The 14,413-nt window shown below is 37.4% G+C and overlaps 2 protein-coding genes across 8 annotated transcripts in view; both read right to left on the minus strand.

The window, feature by feature from the left end:
• Positions 1–1,174: 1,174 nt before the first annotated feature.
• Positions 1,175–10,746, minus strand: tnnt2d (troponin T2d, cardiac). The gene is made up of 12 exons (XM_036568322.1): positions 10,672–10,746; positions 8,052–8,108; positions 7,882–7,889; positions 7,610–7,634; positions 7,456–7,513; positions 6,695–6,811; positions 5,960–6,037; positions 5,712–5,825; positions 4,546–4,658; positions 2,949–3,039; positions 2,310–2,347; positions 1,175–1,403 (listed from the first exon to the last, which is right to left on the minus strand). Exons 2-12 carry the CDS (start codon positions 8,087–8,089, stop codon positions 1,358–1,360), a joined length of 726 nt encoding a protein of 241 aa, XP_036424215.1. The 5' UTR covers positions 8,090–8,108; positions 10,672–10,746; the 3' UTR covers positions 1,175–1,357.
• Positions 10,747–11,343: 597 nt separating this feature from the next.
• Positions 11,344–14,413, minus strand: part of cald1b (caldesmon 1b) — a 46,189-nt gene continuing 43,119 nt past the window's right edge. For 3 of the 7 annotated variants that reach the window (XR_005007148.1, XR_005007149.1, XM_036568325.1), the window contains one exon: positions 11,345–11,917. Coding sequence is in view for 5 of the 7 variants with exons in the window: in XM_036568325.1 (XP_036424218.1) it covers positions 11,904–11,917 (14 nt within the window). In the remaining 2 variants the exon portion in view is untranslated. Of the gene's footprint in view, positions 11,918–14,413 lie in introns of all 7 variants that reach the window. The other 4 variants (XM_036568328.1, XM_036568327.1, XM_036568326.1 and 1 more) reach the window with 2 other exon arrangements.

A 14,413-nucleotide genomic window follows, 5' to 3' on the forward strand; every position in this document is an offset into this window, starting at 1 on the left:
TAGACTGTTGACCTGTCCAGGGTGTATCCTGCCTTCTGCCCAGTGACCGCTGGGATAAGCTCCAGCTTCCCCCCGACCCAGAAGGATAAGCGGCTTGGAAAATGTGTGTGTGTGTGTGTGTGTGTGTGTGTGTGTGTGTGCGCGCTCTGCCTCTTGTCGTTTGAAGCTAAACCTTCTTCATTCAGGTCACCAAGTCTATTTCTTATTAAAGCCCTTTTCCGCCACTGGAAAAAATTATGACTTGTTATTTCATAATTATAATATTCAATCTCTTATTTCTGACTTAATATCTCATAATAATGACTTTCTCCTAATTATGAGAATTTGCTCATTATTATGAGACACTAAGTCATTATGAGACAGTCATAATTATGAAATAATTATAAGACTCATAATAATGAAATAGTATCTCATAGTAATGAGATTGTAGTCATAATTATTTCATTATGAGATACTAAGCCATTATTATGAAAGACCTTCTCATTATTACAACTTACTAAATGGCTATATATGTATATATTTTGGCAAATACAGGCTTCCATAACTTCATGACCCACAGGGTGGATTTAAATTGGGTCAGAAATGTTTTGATGACCGAGGCCATGTATTTTGTTATGTAAAATCAGTGAATAGTCCCTTTAAGGCAAGAAATGTGTAACCAATTAGTACAAAAGGAATTTTTGGTGAGTTTTGGTAAGCTTAGTTTTACAGTTACTGACTGTAGCCCATCTATTGGTTATCAGCACCTTTTGATCCTTTCTATCAATGGTAAATGACCACAATAGGACCACTGCTGACCAGACCTTTATTTGGCTCGTAAATCCTCAGCACAGGAGTGATAGTAGTAGCAGTGTAGTGGGTTACACTGGTATGAAAATACAGATACAGCAGTGTTGCTGTGGGTTTTATACATGTTAGTGTCACCACTGGCTTTAGAGCAGACTGCAACCCAAAAATAAAGGCCCTTTTTGCTGATGGATGGGGTAAAGGGGGGCTGATAAACAGATAGTGAGTAACTAAACATACATTTTTAGGACCTTATTTAAAAACTTACTGCATCATATTTTTTGTGTCTTCTGCCTGAGGTAAACATTTTTTTGTAAAAAAGGGAATTGGATTTTTTCTTTAGCATTCATAAAGATTATAATCATTCATGACAAGCCTACGACAAAAAGACTAAGCTATTCTTTATTCATAAGGTCAAATGACAGAAAAACGTCAAGCAGAAATGTACAGCGAATTCTCACACATTCAGTTGCATAATTTTTAATGACAGGGACAAAACACAAAAGGCTGTGTGCACAAAGCCAGAACTTTTCCATCTCTGAGTTTTTGCCCATTGTAGCGGTCAGCACTTCTACCTCAGCCTGCCGCCCACTTTGCCCTTGCCACGTCCCTTTGCACTGCAAAAAAAAGAGCCAGAGAGGGCAGTCAGAAAGTACACAAATACTGCCTGCAAACAGGGGAACTCCACCAATTTTTCAAAAATTCTACATAAATAAACGGTTGAGATGTGACCATTCAGAGTGGTTTGATGTGAAACGCTCCGGTCTAGAGAAACTTGCTGATCCAGAATTGTTCAAAGTGGTTATGATAGGAACCAAACGTCTGAACTGTTTGATGCCTCTGACAGCTCCCTCACAGAAAGTTAATACATTACTACATATGCTGCCTGATGTCTGACACACAGCTTCTTATTTTTTATTTTATTTTTGTTGTTTCTAAGCACTTAAAATACCAAAACAATATAATGTTCAAATAAAATGTAAAAATTAAAAGTCTATGAACCTTGATAGCATGCACTTGTCACTGTTTGCAATACAGATGTAAATGGTTAGATAGATGTTTCCTGATGTCTGACACATTGTTTTATGATAGTTCTGTAGTAGGGTGTTGTAAGGCAAAGAAAACGTATGTGGTGGTTTTTGGATAGTAAATAAAATGGCTATATTTGTGTTTATAGAGTCTGTAAGTTTGTCTACAATGAACAATGTCACATCAACCCACTCTGAATTACTTTGCTTACATCTCATGAAATTCAGAAATTTCGCACAATTGGTAGAATTCCCCTTCAAAGGTACAGTAACAAAAACAACCCGTTTAGTTGTAAGGGATAAAGAGAGGATGCAAAATAGTCATGGAAAAATGATGGTACAAAACCTACATAAACATTATAAGTGGATCTCAAGAAAAAAAGATAAAACACAAGAAAAACAAGAATGTAAGTTAAGGCAAATTAAATTGTGCAAACGTTTTGGTTCCTCCAGAGAAAGAAACACTGGCATGTCTTTTTTGTACTACACTCTTACCTTTGGTGGTCCTGAACCCGAACAAGGAGCTGGGTGATCTGTGAGAGAAAGACAACCAGAAGCTAAGCACTAGCAGAGACGTGCTACAATAGACAGGCTATACATGGCCTATAGATCTTTGAGGCCTTCTGATTAGGCCTGCTTTTGACTGTTCCTCCATCTTGGTCAAAGCTAAAAGGTGACAGTGTTTGCAGTTACTGCCCCAAGACACTGAAATAGCCTGGCTACTAACATAAAGTGAGTATCTTCAAAGCTCAAATCCTAATTTTACTCTTTTGCATATAACCTGAATATGTGAATGATCACTGGTCAATTTACTCTGCTGTATTATTTTCGTCATTTAAAGGCTGCAAGTCAAAAGAATCACTCACTTGTAACCTGAGGATCCTATCCTGAGCTCAAGGCCCTCCTAAGAGGCATATTGCCTTCATTTGTGCAGTTTGGCCAGACTGGCTTTAGCAAATGCTCTGGGCTACATTACATCTGCTGCTATCCTATGAAGTTCACTCACGCATGATGAAAACAGGCTTTATACACCAAACTCAGATTTCTGAAGACATAAACAGCGTGTTTTGTGTGTCTGTGTGCGTGTATGTGTGTGTGTGTGTGTGTGTGTTTCAATGCCATGTTCTCTCTTACATCATACTTCTGTCGTTTCAGTTTATCAGACAGATCAAACTTCTCCGCCTCCAGCTCCATCATCCACTGCCACAGCTCATTAGCCTTCTCCCTGCACACACAGAGGGACTGAGGTTCAGGGAGGTTTCTCTCTACTGTTAACCTGAGCAGGGCTGAGTGCTCCCCAGTCTTTTCCACAAAGGCAACAAATGAGTACAAACTTTTGCTCCATTTAGAAGCACAGCTGATTCAGCTTCTTGCTGGGTCATTTAAATAAACAGTCCAAAACATAATTTCTGCATATTTCACTGTGGGTGTGGAATGATTGCTTCTAAAGCAGGGCTGTCCAAAGTGGGATTTGGCCCACCAGAAAGTTGCCAAGCACCTGCTGCTTCAGCCAATGAGAGCGCACAGATCTTTTAGACTACTTATGATGTTTTTAGCTTCTTATTTTTCTTTAATGTTATTTATTTTTAAGTATCTAAAGTAACAAAACAGGGTGTTTGTTCCTCTTTGCTGTAGTAACAGCTTCCACTCTTCTGGGAAGGTTTTACACTAGATGTTGGAGCACAAGAGCATTAGTGAGGTTGGGGTTCTGGATCACTTCATCTCATCCCAAAGGTATTCGGTGGAGCTCCCCTCTAGCCAAAGCTTGTCATTGGGCTCTGTAACCTCAGGCTTATGTGCAGCTGCTCCAGAGCATCCCATTCTATACTCTGGTCAGGGCTTTTCTATAGAGAGTATACAAGCTGTGTGTGCAATTAAACTGTGCCAGCTGAATTCACTAATAGAATATTAAACTCTGGATACTTTTGGAAATATAGTGTATGTACCAAGCAAAAAGAGCATAACATGTGGTGGTACACCCAGATTAAGAGACCACCAGAGTGAACAATATCAGTGTGCCTCATATGGAGAGAAATCACTTGAGGAAGGTGGAGCAAAAAATGATCTCTATAGCTTCACAAATGGCCTCCACAGGGCTGCACCCAGTTTCAGATTAAAACAGTTTCCAAAAATTGTATTAGTTATTTACCAATTACCTATTAGCTTGACAGCCTGTATTCTGACCATACTAGCTTCAAGCCCCCATTAGCCTGAGAGGAAAGAAACTGGAAAGCAATAATAATGGAAGCTCACCCACACTAACCATGGTACCCACAATATCCAAATGCGCTCAGGGCAATAAGAATCCCATTTCAGCTGAATGAATGACATGCATTCTGTTCTTTATCGAGTCTTACTGTAAGATTGAAATAATAGATGCTGGAAAATATTACATCATTGCCTTAGTTGTGTGTTAAAGCTTTCATTTTATGGGAAAAACACACTTAAACTAAAAACTTTTGAGGGAAAATGTTGGATGACTCCTTTAAGTCAGACTTGTTACTCTTTGTTAAAAAAAGGTCCCACAAATCTCCTTTGTAGGTAAGATTAGAAACAGTAAATTCAGGTTGAAATTGCTCCCAGTCTTGAAGTTGAACTTTGTGAGGTAAAAGCTAATGAGTTGTAATGTTTGATATTAAAGTGTATGAGTTCACACTGCCATCCTTCAGCTGTGAGTCACGGTAGTGAGCTTTGCTGAATAAAACATATTTGGAGACTAGACTCTGCATACTTGAGCTTCTCCTCGCTGAGATGGTCAATATTTAGAGGCTTCCTTCTCTCCGCCAGAATCTTCTTCTTCTTCTCCCTCTCTGTCTGTTTCTTGCCTCCTCTGCGGCCGTCAGCCTGAAAGCCCATTCAACAAAACATGGTGCACATTATGTATTGCTGTTGTAGGTCATATTTCTGAAGCAGAAACTTTACAGGCGAAGGACAAAACATTCTTAAATTTAATATACAGACATATACAAAAGTTTATACACCCCAGTTACATTTCAAGCTTTAGATGAATGGTGTGTGAATGCAGTGAGATTTTTTTTTGGACCATTTCTGATGATCCAATAATCAAGAAATGCTCATACAATATAAAGGGCAGCTGGTGTTTAAAATAAAAGCCAAAACAATGTTTTGGCAGAGTTGAGATTTTCATATGACTTGTTTAAACTACCAATTATTGGTCTTCAGTCAGGTACATGGACTATCTACACTGACCATCCAGTTCATTAAAACCACCTACTTGATTCTACACTTGTTGACCATTTTATCAGCTCCTCTTAAAATATAGGTGCACTTTGTAGTTCTACAATTATAGACTGTAGTCCATCTGTTTCTCTGCATACTTTGTTAGCCCCCTTTTACCCTGTTCTTCAATGGTCAAGACCCCTACAGGACCACAACAGAGCAGGTATTATTTGGATGGGGTGTTCAGACTTTTTTTTTTTGCATACAACTGTTTATTGTGGGTATCATCAATACTTTTACAACACTGCACAACTTCATGGGTCAAAAAAAATTAACAAAATTGAATTTTACAACGTTTTAAATTGTTTATTTTTGGAAACATTACATTTAGAAACTCATATTTTTTCACAGGCTTTTATAAATTTAGCACTGCTGTTTTGCTGTATTTTGTCTGTTCTAACTTATCCATTAACCTCAGAAAAACTAATTATTATCATGGATATCATGTACCATGAAAACGTACATGAAAATGTTCTGTGATGTTATATGTTTGCCATGTTACGCTTGGCCCACAGACAGATCTTTAGGGTTTAACAATAATATAAATTAATAATATAATATTTTGAACTTTAGTTAAAAGTGCTTTACAAAGAAAATAAGCAAAACAAGTCCTTAGCCTTTTTTAATATTCATAAACAATACACAGACGTTACTCACTCTCTGTTGAAGGCCTCCGTATTGGTGGGTCATGTTGGTGAGAGCTTTCTTCTTCTTGGCATCTTCATCCTGCTTCTTCCTCTGCTCCTCCTGCTCCTTCCTCTCTTTCTCCTCCTGCAGATCAGTTCAGTTTCATGCATTAGCTGAGCTGATTTTATGCACTGGATTGTAACAGCTGTATGACAGTAAAGGCAGAGAGGTTTGTGTTATTGCTGGTCATGTGACTGAGCTCGACTGCTGTAACTCACCGCTAGTCTGGCCTGTCGCTCCTTTTCTCTCTCGGCTCTGATCCTCTGCTGCTCGGCCCTCTCCGTGCGACGTTTCTCCTGAACACACACACACACACACACACACACACACAACCTTTCAAATTCTTTAATTCTTTAACTGTCAAATTCTTCTTATAACTATGTTATAAGACATACTCGTTACTATTAGTTTCAAAGTAAGCTAAAAAAAGTGATGCATTGTATGTACTTGATTTACATGTGTACATAATTTCCACATGAATAATGCAATTATTGCCAAAAGTGAATAAACTGAAAGCGTGTTAATTTAGGGGAGAGTGGGACATAAACTAACACAGGATAAAAGGTAACATGGACATGATTTTGGTCATCTTCTCATGTTGCCATAGCAACATCACCTGTGAAGTTTGTCGGTAATCAGACAGAATTTTGACAGAAATCAGAATGTCATGATTTATTATGAAGACTGTTTTAACTTTTTTCATCATACATATATATATATATATATATATATATATATATATGCATTTTTTTTTGCACATATACTATATATATACTATATGAGTAACAATGTGGTTGAGAAAAATCTTACTATCCTTTTACTTTACGTGAGAATGCAGTCAATCACATCCTGGAAGCCCCTTGGCCACGGAAGGCACATCACACAGCTAAAAATCAAACCTGAATCTCAGCTATAGGCTGTAGGGGGCAGTATTGTAAACCTGAAACACTCACGATCCTGTTGACCAGAGCGATGAGCTCCTCTTCCTCTTTCTTCCTCTGGATGAAGTGAGCCTCGATCAGAGCCTCCAGCTCAGCCAGGTCCTTCTCCTGACGCTTACGATGGATGTCCTACACACACAGACACACACACACACACACACACACACACACACACACATTGCCAGTTCAACTTTTAATTGTCCCCTTATAACGTTTCAGAGAATATACACACAGAACATAAATATAACAGCTATTGAAACTCAAATTATTCAGTATTTAGTTTGGTTGATATCAGTGTCCTTAATTGATGAAAACATTCAATTCTAACCTTATTTTAGATAATAATAATTATACACTTAGGATACGTCCCACAATATATGTGCAGACCTTATACTGAAACTTTTTACTCTGAGTGAATTTACTTCTTACTTCTCTTTTGGCTTTTTATTCCCTGTTTATCACGTGAGGTATTGGTTTTCCTCTTCCTTTACTGAGTTAAACAGGTTTAAGCAACTGGGTAGAACACACATTGTAGAACATTTCTTAAGTGTATAATTACAATGACTTAATTACAGAATAATAATGATGATAATAATAATAAGAAGAAAACAAACAAAAAATAATATTTTTGCCTTTAAAGATATATATATGAAATATGTATATTAAATATAAAATTAAATAATAATAATATTGAATCAGATACATCTAATCATTTACATACATAAAAAACTTTACAAGAGGAGGACGTAATGGAGGGTGTTCCAGAAACTTACATCAAAGTCTACTTTTTCTCCCTCTGGAATTTTTGGTGCCTGAATGTTTGACATAAATCTACAAAATAAAAGGTGAAATGAATAAAGGAGTTCAGCTGATTAGAACAGTGATCAATACAAGACATCATGACTAAAGAAGAGGAGAGGAACTTACTTAGGTTTGGATTTTGAATCATCTACTAAAATTTGGAAAAAAAAACAAACATATTTATCAATGCATTATCTGAGAAAAAGTAATAACCAGAGATGCATTTAGTTTACATCCACTTCTGTGTGCAACAGGATAAATGAGCCATTTGGAAGGTTCAGTCACACATGCAGCATGTTTGAAGAGGGAGCAATGTCTCGCACACAGATTACTGAATGTTTAATGACAGGAACACAAATCAGCACACTAACCCCCCAAAACAGGAAGTGCACACCTACCTTCTTCCCTGTTTCAACACAAACAGTGAACAGAAACAACGTGCCTGTTATTAATCACACAATAATACTTAATACTGATCAGTAATATGGTGCTATTTAACATTATTATATTTTATTTCTGTTATCTGTGTTTATGCAAACAAAGTCATTCTCAAACATCAGCTACTCACTGAACCTCCTCGTCCATAAACTCTTCATTATCTGCCATCTTTATCAGCAATTATTCCCTTAAACACAGGCCAGCATACAAACACTTAAGACACAGTATAACCACTCACATAGTGTTAAAATGTCAGCATAGCTAATTTCAGCGCATTCAATTACAACCCTGTTTCCATAAAAGTTGAGACGCTGTGTAAAATATAAATAAAAATAGAATGCAATGATGTGCAAATCATTTAAACCCTGTAATTTATTGGAAATAGTACAAGGACAACTTATCAAATATTGAAACTAAGAAATTTGATTGTTATTGAAAAAAATACGCCTATTTTGAAATTGATTCCAGCACAATTAAAAAAAGTTAGATGTTTAAAACTGTGTTGCATCACCTCTTCTTTTAACAACACTCTGTAAGTGTTTGGGAACTGAAGAGACCAACTGCTGTAGTTTTGAAAGTGAATGAAATGAAATGAACCTTTTAGCCAACTGTGTCTGAACACATCGGAATTAGACCTGCATTTAACCATCCGTGCAGTGAAACACCACATACACACTAGTGAACACACACACACTAGGGGGCAGTGAACACACTTGCCTGGAGCGGTGGGCAGCCCTATACACGGCGCCCGGGGAGCAGTTGGGGGTTAGGTGCCTTGCTCCAGGGCACTTTAGTCACGTACTGTCAGCTGAAATGTTTTCCTGTTCTTGCTTTGTATAGGATTTCAGCTGCTCAACAGTTCTGGGGATCATTTTTTGTATTTTTCATTTCATAATGAGCAAAATGTTTTCAGTGGTGACAGGTCTGCAGGCAGGCCAGTTCAGCACCCTAAATCTTTTACTATGGAGCCTTGCTGTTGTAATATGTTCAGAATGTGGTTTGGCATTGTCTTGCTGAAATAAGCAAGGCCTTCTCTGAAAAAGATGTCATCTGTATATATCATTCAGCATTAATGGTGCCTTCACCGATGTGTAAGTCATGCCATGTGCACTAATGCACCCCCAGACCATCACGGATACTGGCTTTTGAACTGTGTGCTGATAATAAGTCGGGTGGCCTTTAGCCCAGAGGACGCGGCATCCATGATTTCCAAAAAGAATTTTAAATTTTGATTTGTCAGACCACAGGACTCTTTTCCACTTCACCTCAGCCCATCTTAAAAGAGCTTGGGCCCAGAGAAGGCAACAGTGTTTCTAAATTCTGTATATAGTTTCTTCTTATGGAAGTGTTTCTGAGCCCACGCAGTGATTTCCACTACAGAATCATGGGAGTGCTTATTGCAGTGCCACCTGAGGGCCTGAAGATTATGGCCAGTCAAAATTGGTTCTCGACCTTGCCCCTTGTATCCAGACATTTCTTCAGATTCTCTGAATCTTTTAATGATATTATGTACTGTATATGATGAAATCTATACAGTACATAATCTATAGCTATTTTATGTTGAGAAACATTATTTTTAAATTTTTGCACTATTTGCCTGTGCAGTCTTTCACAGAGTGAACTCCTCCCCATCTTTACTTCTGATAGACTCAGCCTCTCTGAGATGCTCTTTTATACCCAATCATGTTATTGACCTGTTGCCAATCAACCACAAGGAGTTTTTTCAGATTACTCAACTTTACCAACCCCCATCCCAACTGTTTTGAAACATGTTGCTGGCATCAAATTCAAAGCTGGCATATATTTTTCAAAAAACAAAACAGTTTCTCAGTTTGATATGTTGTCTTCATATTATTTTAAATTAAATATTTTGTTTAAATGATTTTCACAGCATTACACTCTGTTTATATTGACATTTTGCACAGCATCCCAACTAAGGTTACCTCGAGCCTAAAGCTCTCTTTACATTGTAGTATTTTGCAGTATGAGTGCATCGTGCACATAGAATAAAGGAATCTAGAGGTCAAGTCAAAAGCTAACAGGATCTCCAGAGAAAGTCCAATCAAACAATGTATATCTAAATGCTCTGGTTCTGCATCAATGTACAACAAACAAGTAATGCATTTCATTCAAGACTTGATTCAAATGTGCACATCATTATGCATGAACAAAATATATTTATTCAATGCAATGTTTTCATTCAGTTTAAATAAACTGTGTCAGTGTAATAATGTATTACATCAACACCATTATGGTTGCACACATTTGAATCACAAAAATTGAATGTAGGGGTGGGAAAAAACGACATCACAATTCTTTGAGATATTTTCACATAACACAATATGCATCGCCATATTTAGTTTTTCTGAGGTTTGTTTGATAAGTTGGAACAAACAATGCATTTAAAATGTGAAAGACAAACGTATTAAAATACATTTAAAATATATTTAAAAATTACATTTAAAATGATTGTGAAGCATTCACATATTGCACGACAATAAATCTGGTTAAACAGGACTCTCTCTGTAATGAAACCTTAGTTGGTCAGTGTTCAGTGTTGGTCAGTGAACCCCAAAAAGGGTTCTTCTATGGTTACAATGACAAGCTTGTAATAATAAAAGCACCCTTTTTGGTGCTTTATAGAACTATTTTCAATGCATGCATTACTTTTTGCAGTTGATAAAGGCAAAATATAAAGACATCATGTGCTAAATATCAGTGCTATTGATGTGGAGTGGAATTCCTCTTACCAGCTCCCAGAGGAGGAGTACTTCTTCTTTGGCGTGCCGAGTCCAGACAGGTGGGTTCCAGTCACCAAGGTTAACATATACAGCCACCACGTGACCACACAGCATTTTTATTGGCCTGTGTTAAAGGCCTTAGTCTATTTTTGGACTGTGCAAGACTTTCCAAACACCATTCAGTGAAATTCTAAAACCTCACATTCTGTTTGTCCACAGCTGAACTCGCCTGACCCCCAACCCTTTTGAAATCCTATATGTTAGAATGGTTGGGATTCATACAGCTTGCACTGAAGTTTGATAAATGCCCGAAAGCTAAAGTGTGAAAAGGTCAAGCAAAAAAGACACAAGACGACTTTTATTGAGAGTTTTTGTCTCCACTTTAATTGTTACAGATTGGAGGATAATAAAGATGCTACAATCAAGACTTTCACAAACACTGATTTTTCTTTTGTTTTTGAGAATCTCGGTTACTAAGTCCGTAATTATACTGTAATACCACCCAAACACCACTAGTGGACATTCTGAGGTTGTGCAAAAGTGTACTTGCATTTTTGCAATTGAGTCTGTGTGAGTCTGCCAACTCTGAGTGCTTTATTTGTATGTGTTTGGAAAAGCATGAGGATTACTAGAGCAGCTGATAATAAAGAAGAGGAAAACGAACAAAAATGAGAATCATTCACTTATTAAAGTGGATCATGTTGCTGCCATGTTTTTAATATGCTGAACACAAAGCTGGGTGTAAAAGCGCATAGTTAAGCTGTGCTCTAATGTGCTGTGCTAGCAGAGATCATGACTTCAGAAAGCAAAACAATAAGGTCACTCCAATTTGTAATGAAGGTGTACCATACTGAAGCGAAGTATCTTTACAGACTGGTGGTTACCACTGAAACATCAAGTCCAGATGTGCCAAAATTACACAAAATACAACAAGCTACATCCCTACATTTCTTTTGTTATACAAAGAAATTTGTCCAGGGGAATTAACTCTACTTCATAAACCAGGACTGAACGTAGCCTGGGTGTCAGCTCGATTATTGACTAGTACAAGAAAGAAATACACAGGAATTATAATGCTATTGTTATTTTGTCCAATCCAATAAAAAAAAACACATTAAGTAGTTTCATCTTTCCAACCACATTGATTCCTTTTGGTATGCAAATGTGACATTTACGTATAAAACATACACACTGTATGCAGCAATCTTGTTCTGTCTTCATGAGGGGCCATTTATCGGTGCTTATTTCCTTGTTCCTGCAGAGAAACAGAGGAAATGTTAGAACATATTTTTACTTATGGTCCATACATGACAATTCACAGTCCATATACACTACAGTAAGGAAATCAATTGCCTGTTCATTGGAATCTCTCAAAGCATGTTAGTATGTTTTCTTTGACCCTGACACGCACACAGGCTGTGCGATGCTGTTAGAGGTCTCACAGTGTGACACCATTGTGATGGACAGATGCCTTTCACATTAGCAAAGGCTTAGAGCATCATTCTTTGGAGCGATTTCAGCTCTAAGGCTGTGCTAAGGCAGTGAAGGCCTCATGTGGAGGGAGTGAACCAACAGCACATTAGTTCCTAACTCAATCCCTTGTATGTGCTATTAATTCTAATGGGCCGTGTATCTCATCCTCTCCTTTAAAGCAGTAATAAAACATACACACACACATTTTATCTTTACTACAAATGTGCAGATGTATGCAGAAATTTAAACACCCCAATCTAACACTATCTAGCTTTTCTTTTTTTGTACTATGTTAAATTTAGCAAATAAACAGTAGCTGTGCACTACATTGTGCAGAAGTGTGTTGTCTGTCCTCTGTAGAGGATGTGTTAAGTAATTTTCACTTCACATCAACACAAATCAACAAAACATGTCAGTTGGCTGGGGCGCCCAGACTTTTGCATGCGACCGTACTCAGAAATAACAATAACAAATCATTAAACAGTAACATATTGTACTGTCCACCTTAACATGGGCCTACATATTAGTTTCTTATTGTCACAACTAGATAATTTATATATTTTCAACTTTTATATAGTGTTTGCTGTATAGCTCATAGTAGTTATGCTGAATTATAAGTCATAAGAAAAACTGAAAGATAAGCCTAGAGTTTTAGCCTTTTCTCAAGTTCAAGATCCTCAGGTTTCAAGCAACATATTTCAGATTCAGATTCACACCCTGTATGGTCATAAGTTCAGAATAACAGTCACAATAAACAATGAAATGTTTAAGACATTTCACCACCTGATTGTTTGTGTGTAACATCTATAACAACAATAAAAGACCATTTAGAAAAGAATAAGATAATAAACACCACTAAAAATCTCCGTCACTCAGTGTGTCTGAAGTGATGTTTACTTATTTACACTGATGTATCACCAGTAGATTAGCATCATGCAAACTGCATGCCTAAATCATCACACACACTTGAATGAAACCACAATGAGTTATTAAGTAATCTCAAATTAACTTGCTAATGTCGTTTCTGACACTGTACGATATATTGTTATACATAAAAATAGTTGTAAAAACAGCTAAAAGCAGTAGATTTGAGTAGATTTTTGTTCTCAGTTTTAATGTTTACTTAACTGATGTCTTTGTAGCAGTGTAATGTTCATTTTTGTTAGGCTACTAGTGGTTAGCTTTAACACGAGCATTACTCTAGCTGCTCCATGGTTGGTTGCTGTTATATAGACATACAAACATTTAAAAATGTGGGGGCATTATGGGCAATGTAGTTTATATATTGTTTATATGTAGTTTTATATATGTTATAATTTATATATATATATATAAGCTCGAATTTTGTTGTCAGTTTTATCCGTTTTTGAGTGAAAAGCTTTCATAGTGCAAAAATAACTGACCACACCTTGGGTAAGAGGAAAACTGTGCAAAATTTTGGCTGAACCACTGCTTTAAGCACACCCTTAAAAACAAAGATGCCAGAAAGAACCACTTTTGGTTTCCTAAAGTGCCTTTCAATTGGTGGTTTTTAAAGAACCATTTTTGTACATGAGACGTAAATGTGAAGAAACTTTTTAAAGCTTAACACCTCCACATCTAGAAGAATCCTTAAATTATATATTACTATACCTATACCTTTAAAACATTCTTTACACTCACAAATCTCTTTTTCAAACATGGTTCTTTAGGGAACCCAAAGTGGTTCTTCTATGGCATCGCTCAAAGAACCTTTATGACACTTTTTTTTTCTTCGCTGTCAGTGTGACGCCCTGCCCTGCTGTAATGCGACTTTAGGACAGCTGCAGTGGGCAATGTGAGGCGTCATGGGCTACAGTGCAGGTGGCGCAGGCTGAAGAATGGAAATACACGACCTGCCATACATGACGTGCAAGAAGGTCGTGCCTGTAAATATAGAGCTGTGTGGCATTCAGACTGTAAGATTAATGGAGCTCCTGGCAGACCACTGGAGATGACGCGTATGCTGTCACTCTGCTGTCTGTCAAACACCTTCTAGCACGTCAGAGCACATCTCCCTCTAGCGAGCACTGCGCTGCCTGACTGCATCTGCTCATTTTCATCTCTACGTACAGTCAGGAACGTTCACTAGATCACAGCAACACTCAGCTCGTTTGATCTGCACTGAAAAAAGGTGAATTGAATTTGCTTGATTCAAACGGAGGAGCTGCGGGCTGTACCAAATTAAGAAGGGCACAGCCCAATCTGTTTGCTTGACAGTCATAGGTGCAAAACAGTCTGCATAAAAAACATAAATCTT

The sequence above is a fragment of the Colossoma macropomum genome, unplaced genomic scaffold (assembly GCF_904425465.1).
Source record: "Colossoma macropomum unplaced genomic scaffold, Colossoma_macropomum, whole genome shotgun sequence".
NCBI classification, from domain to species: domain Eukaryota; kingdom Metazoa; phylum Chordata; class Actinopteri; order Characiformes; family Serrasalmidae; genus Colossoma; species Colossoma macropomum.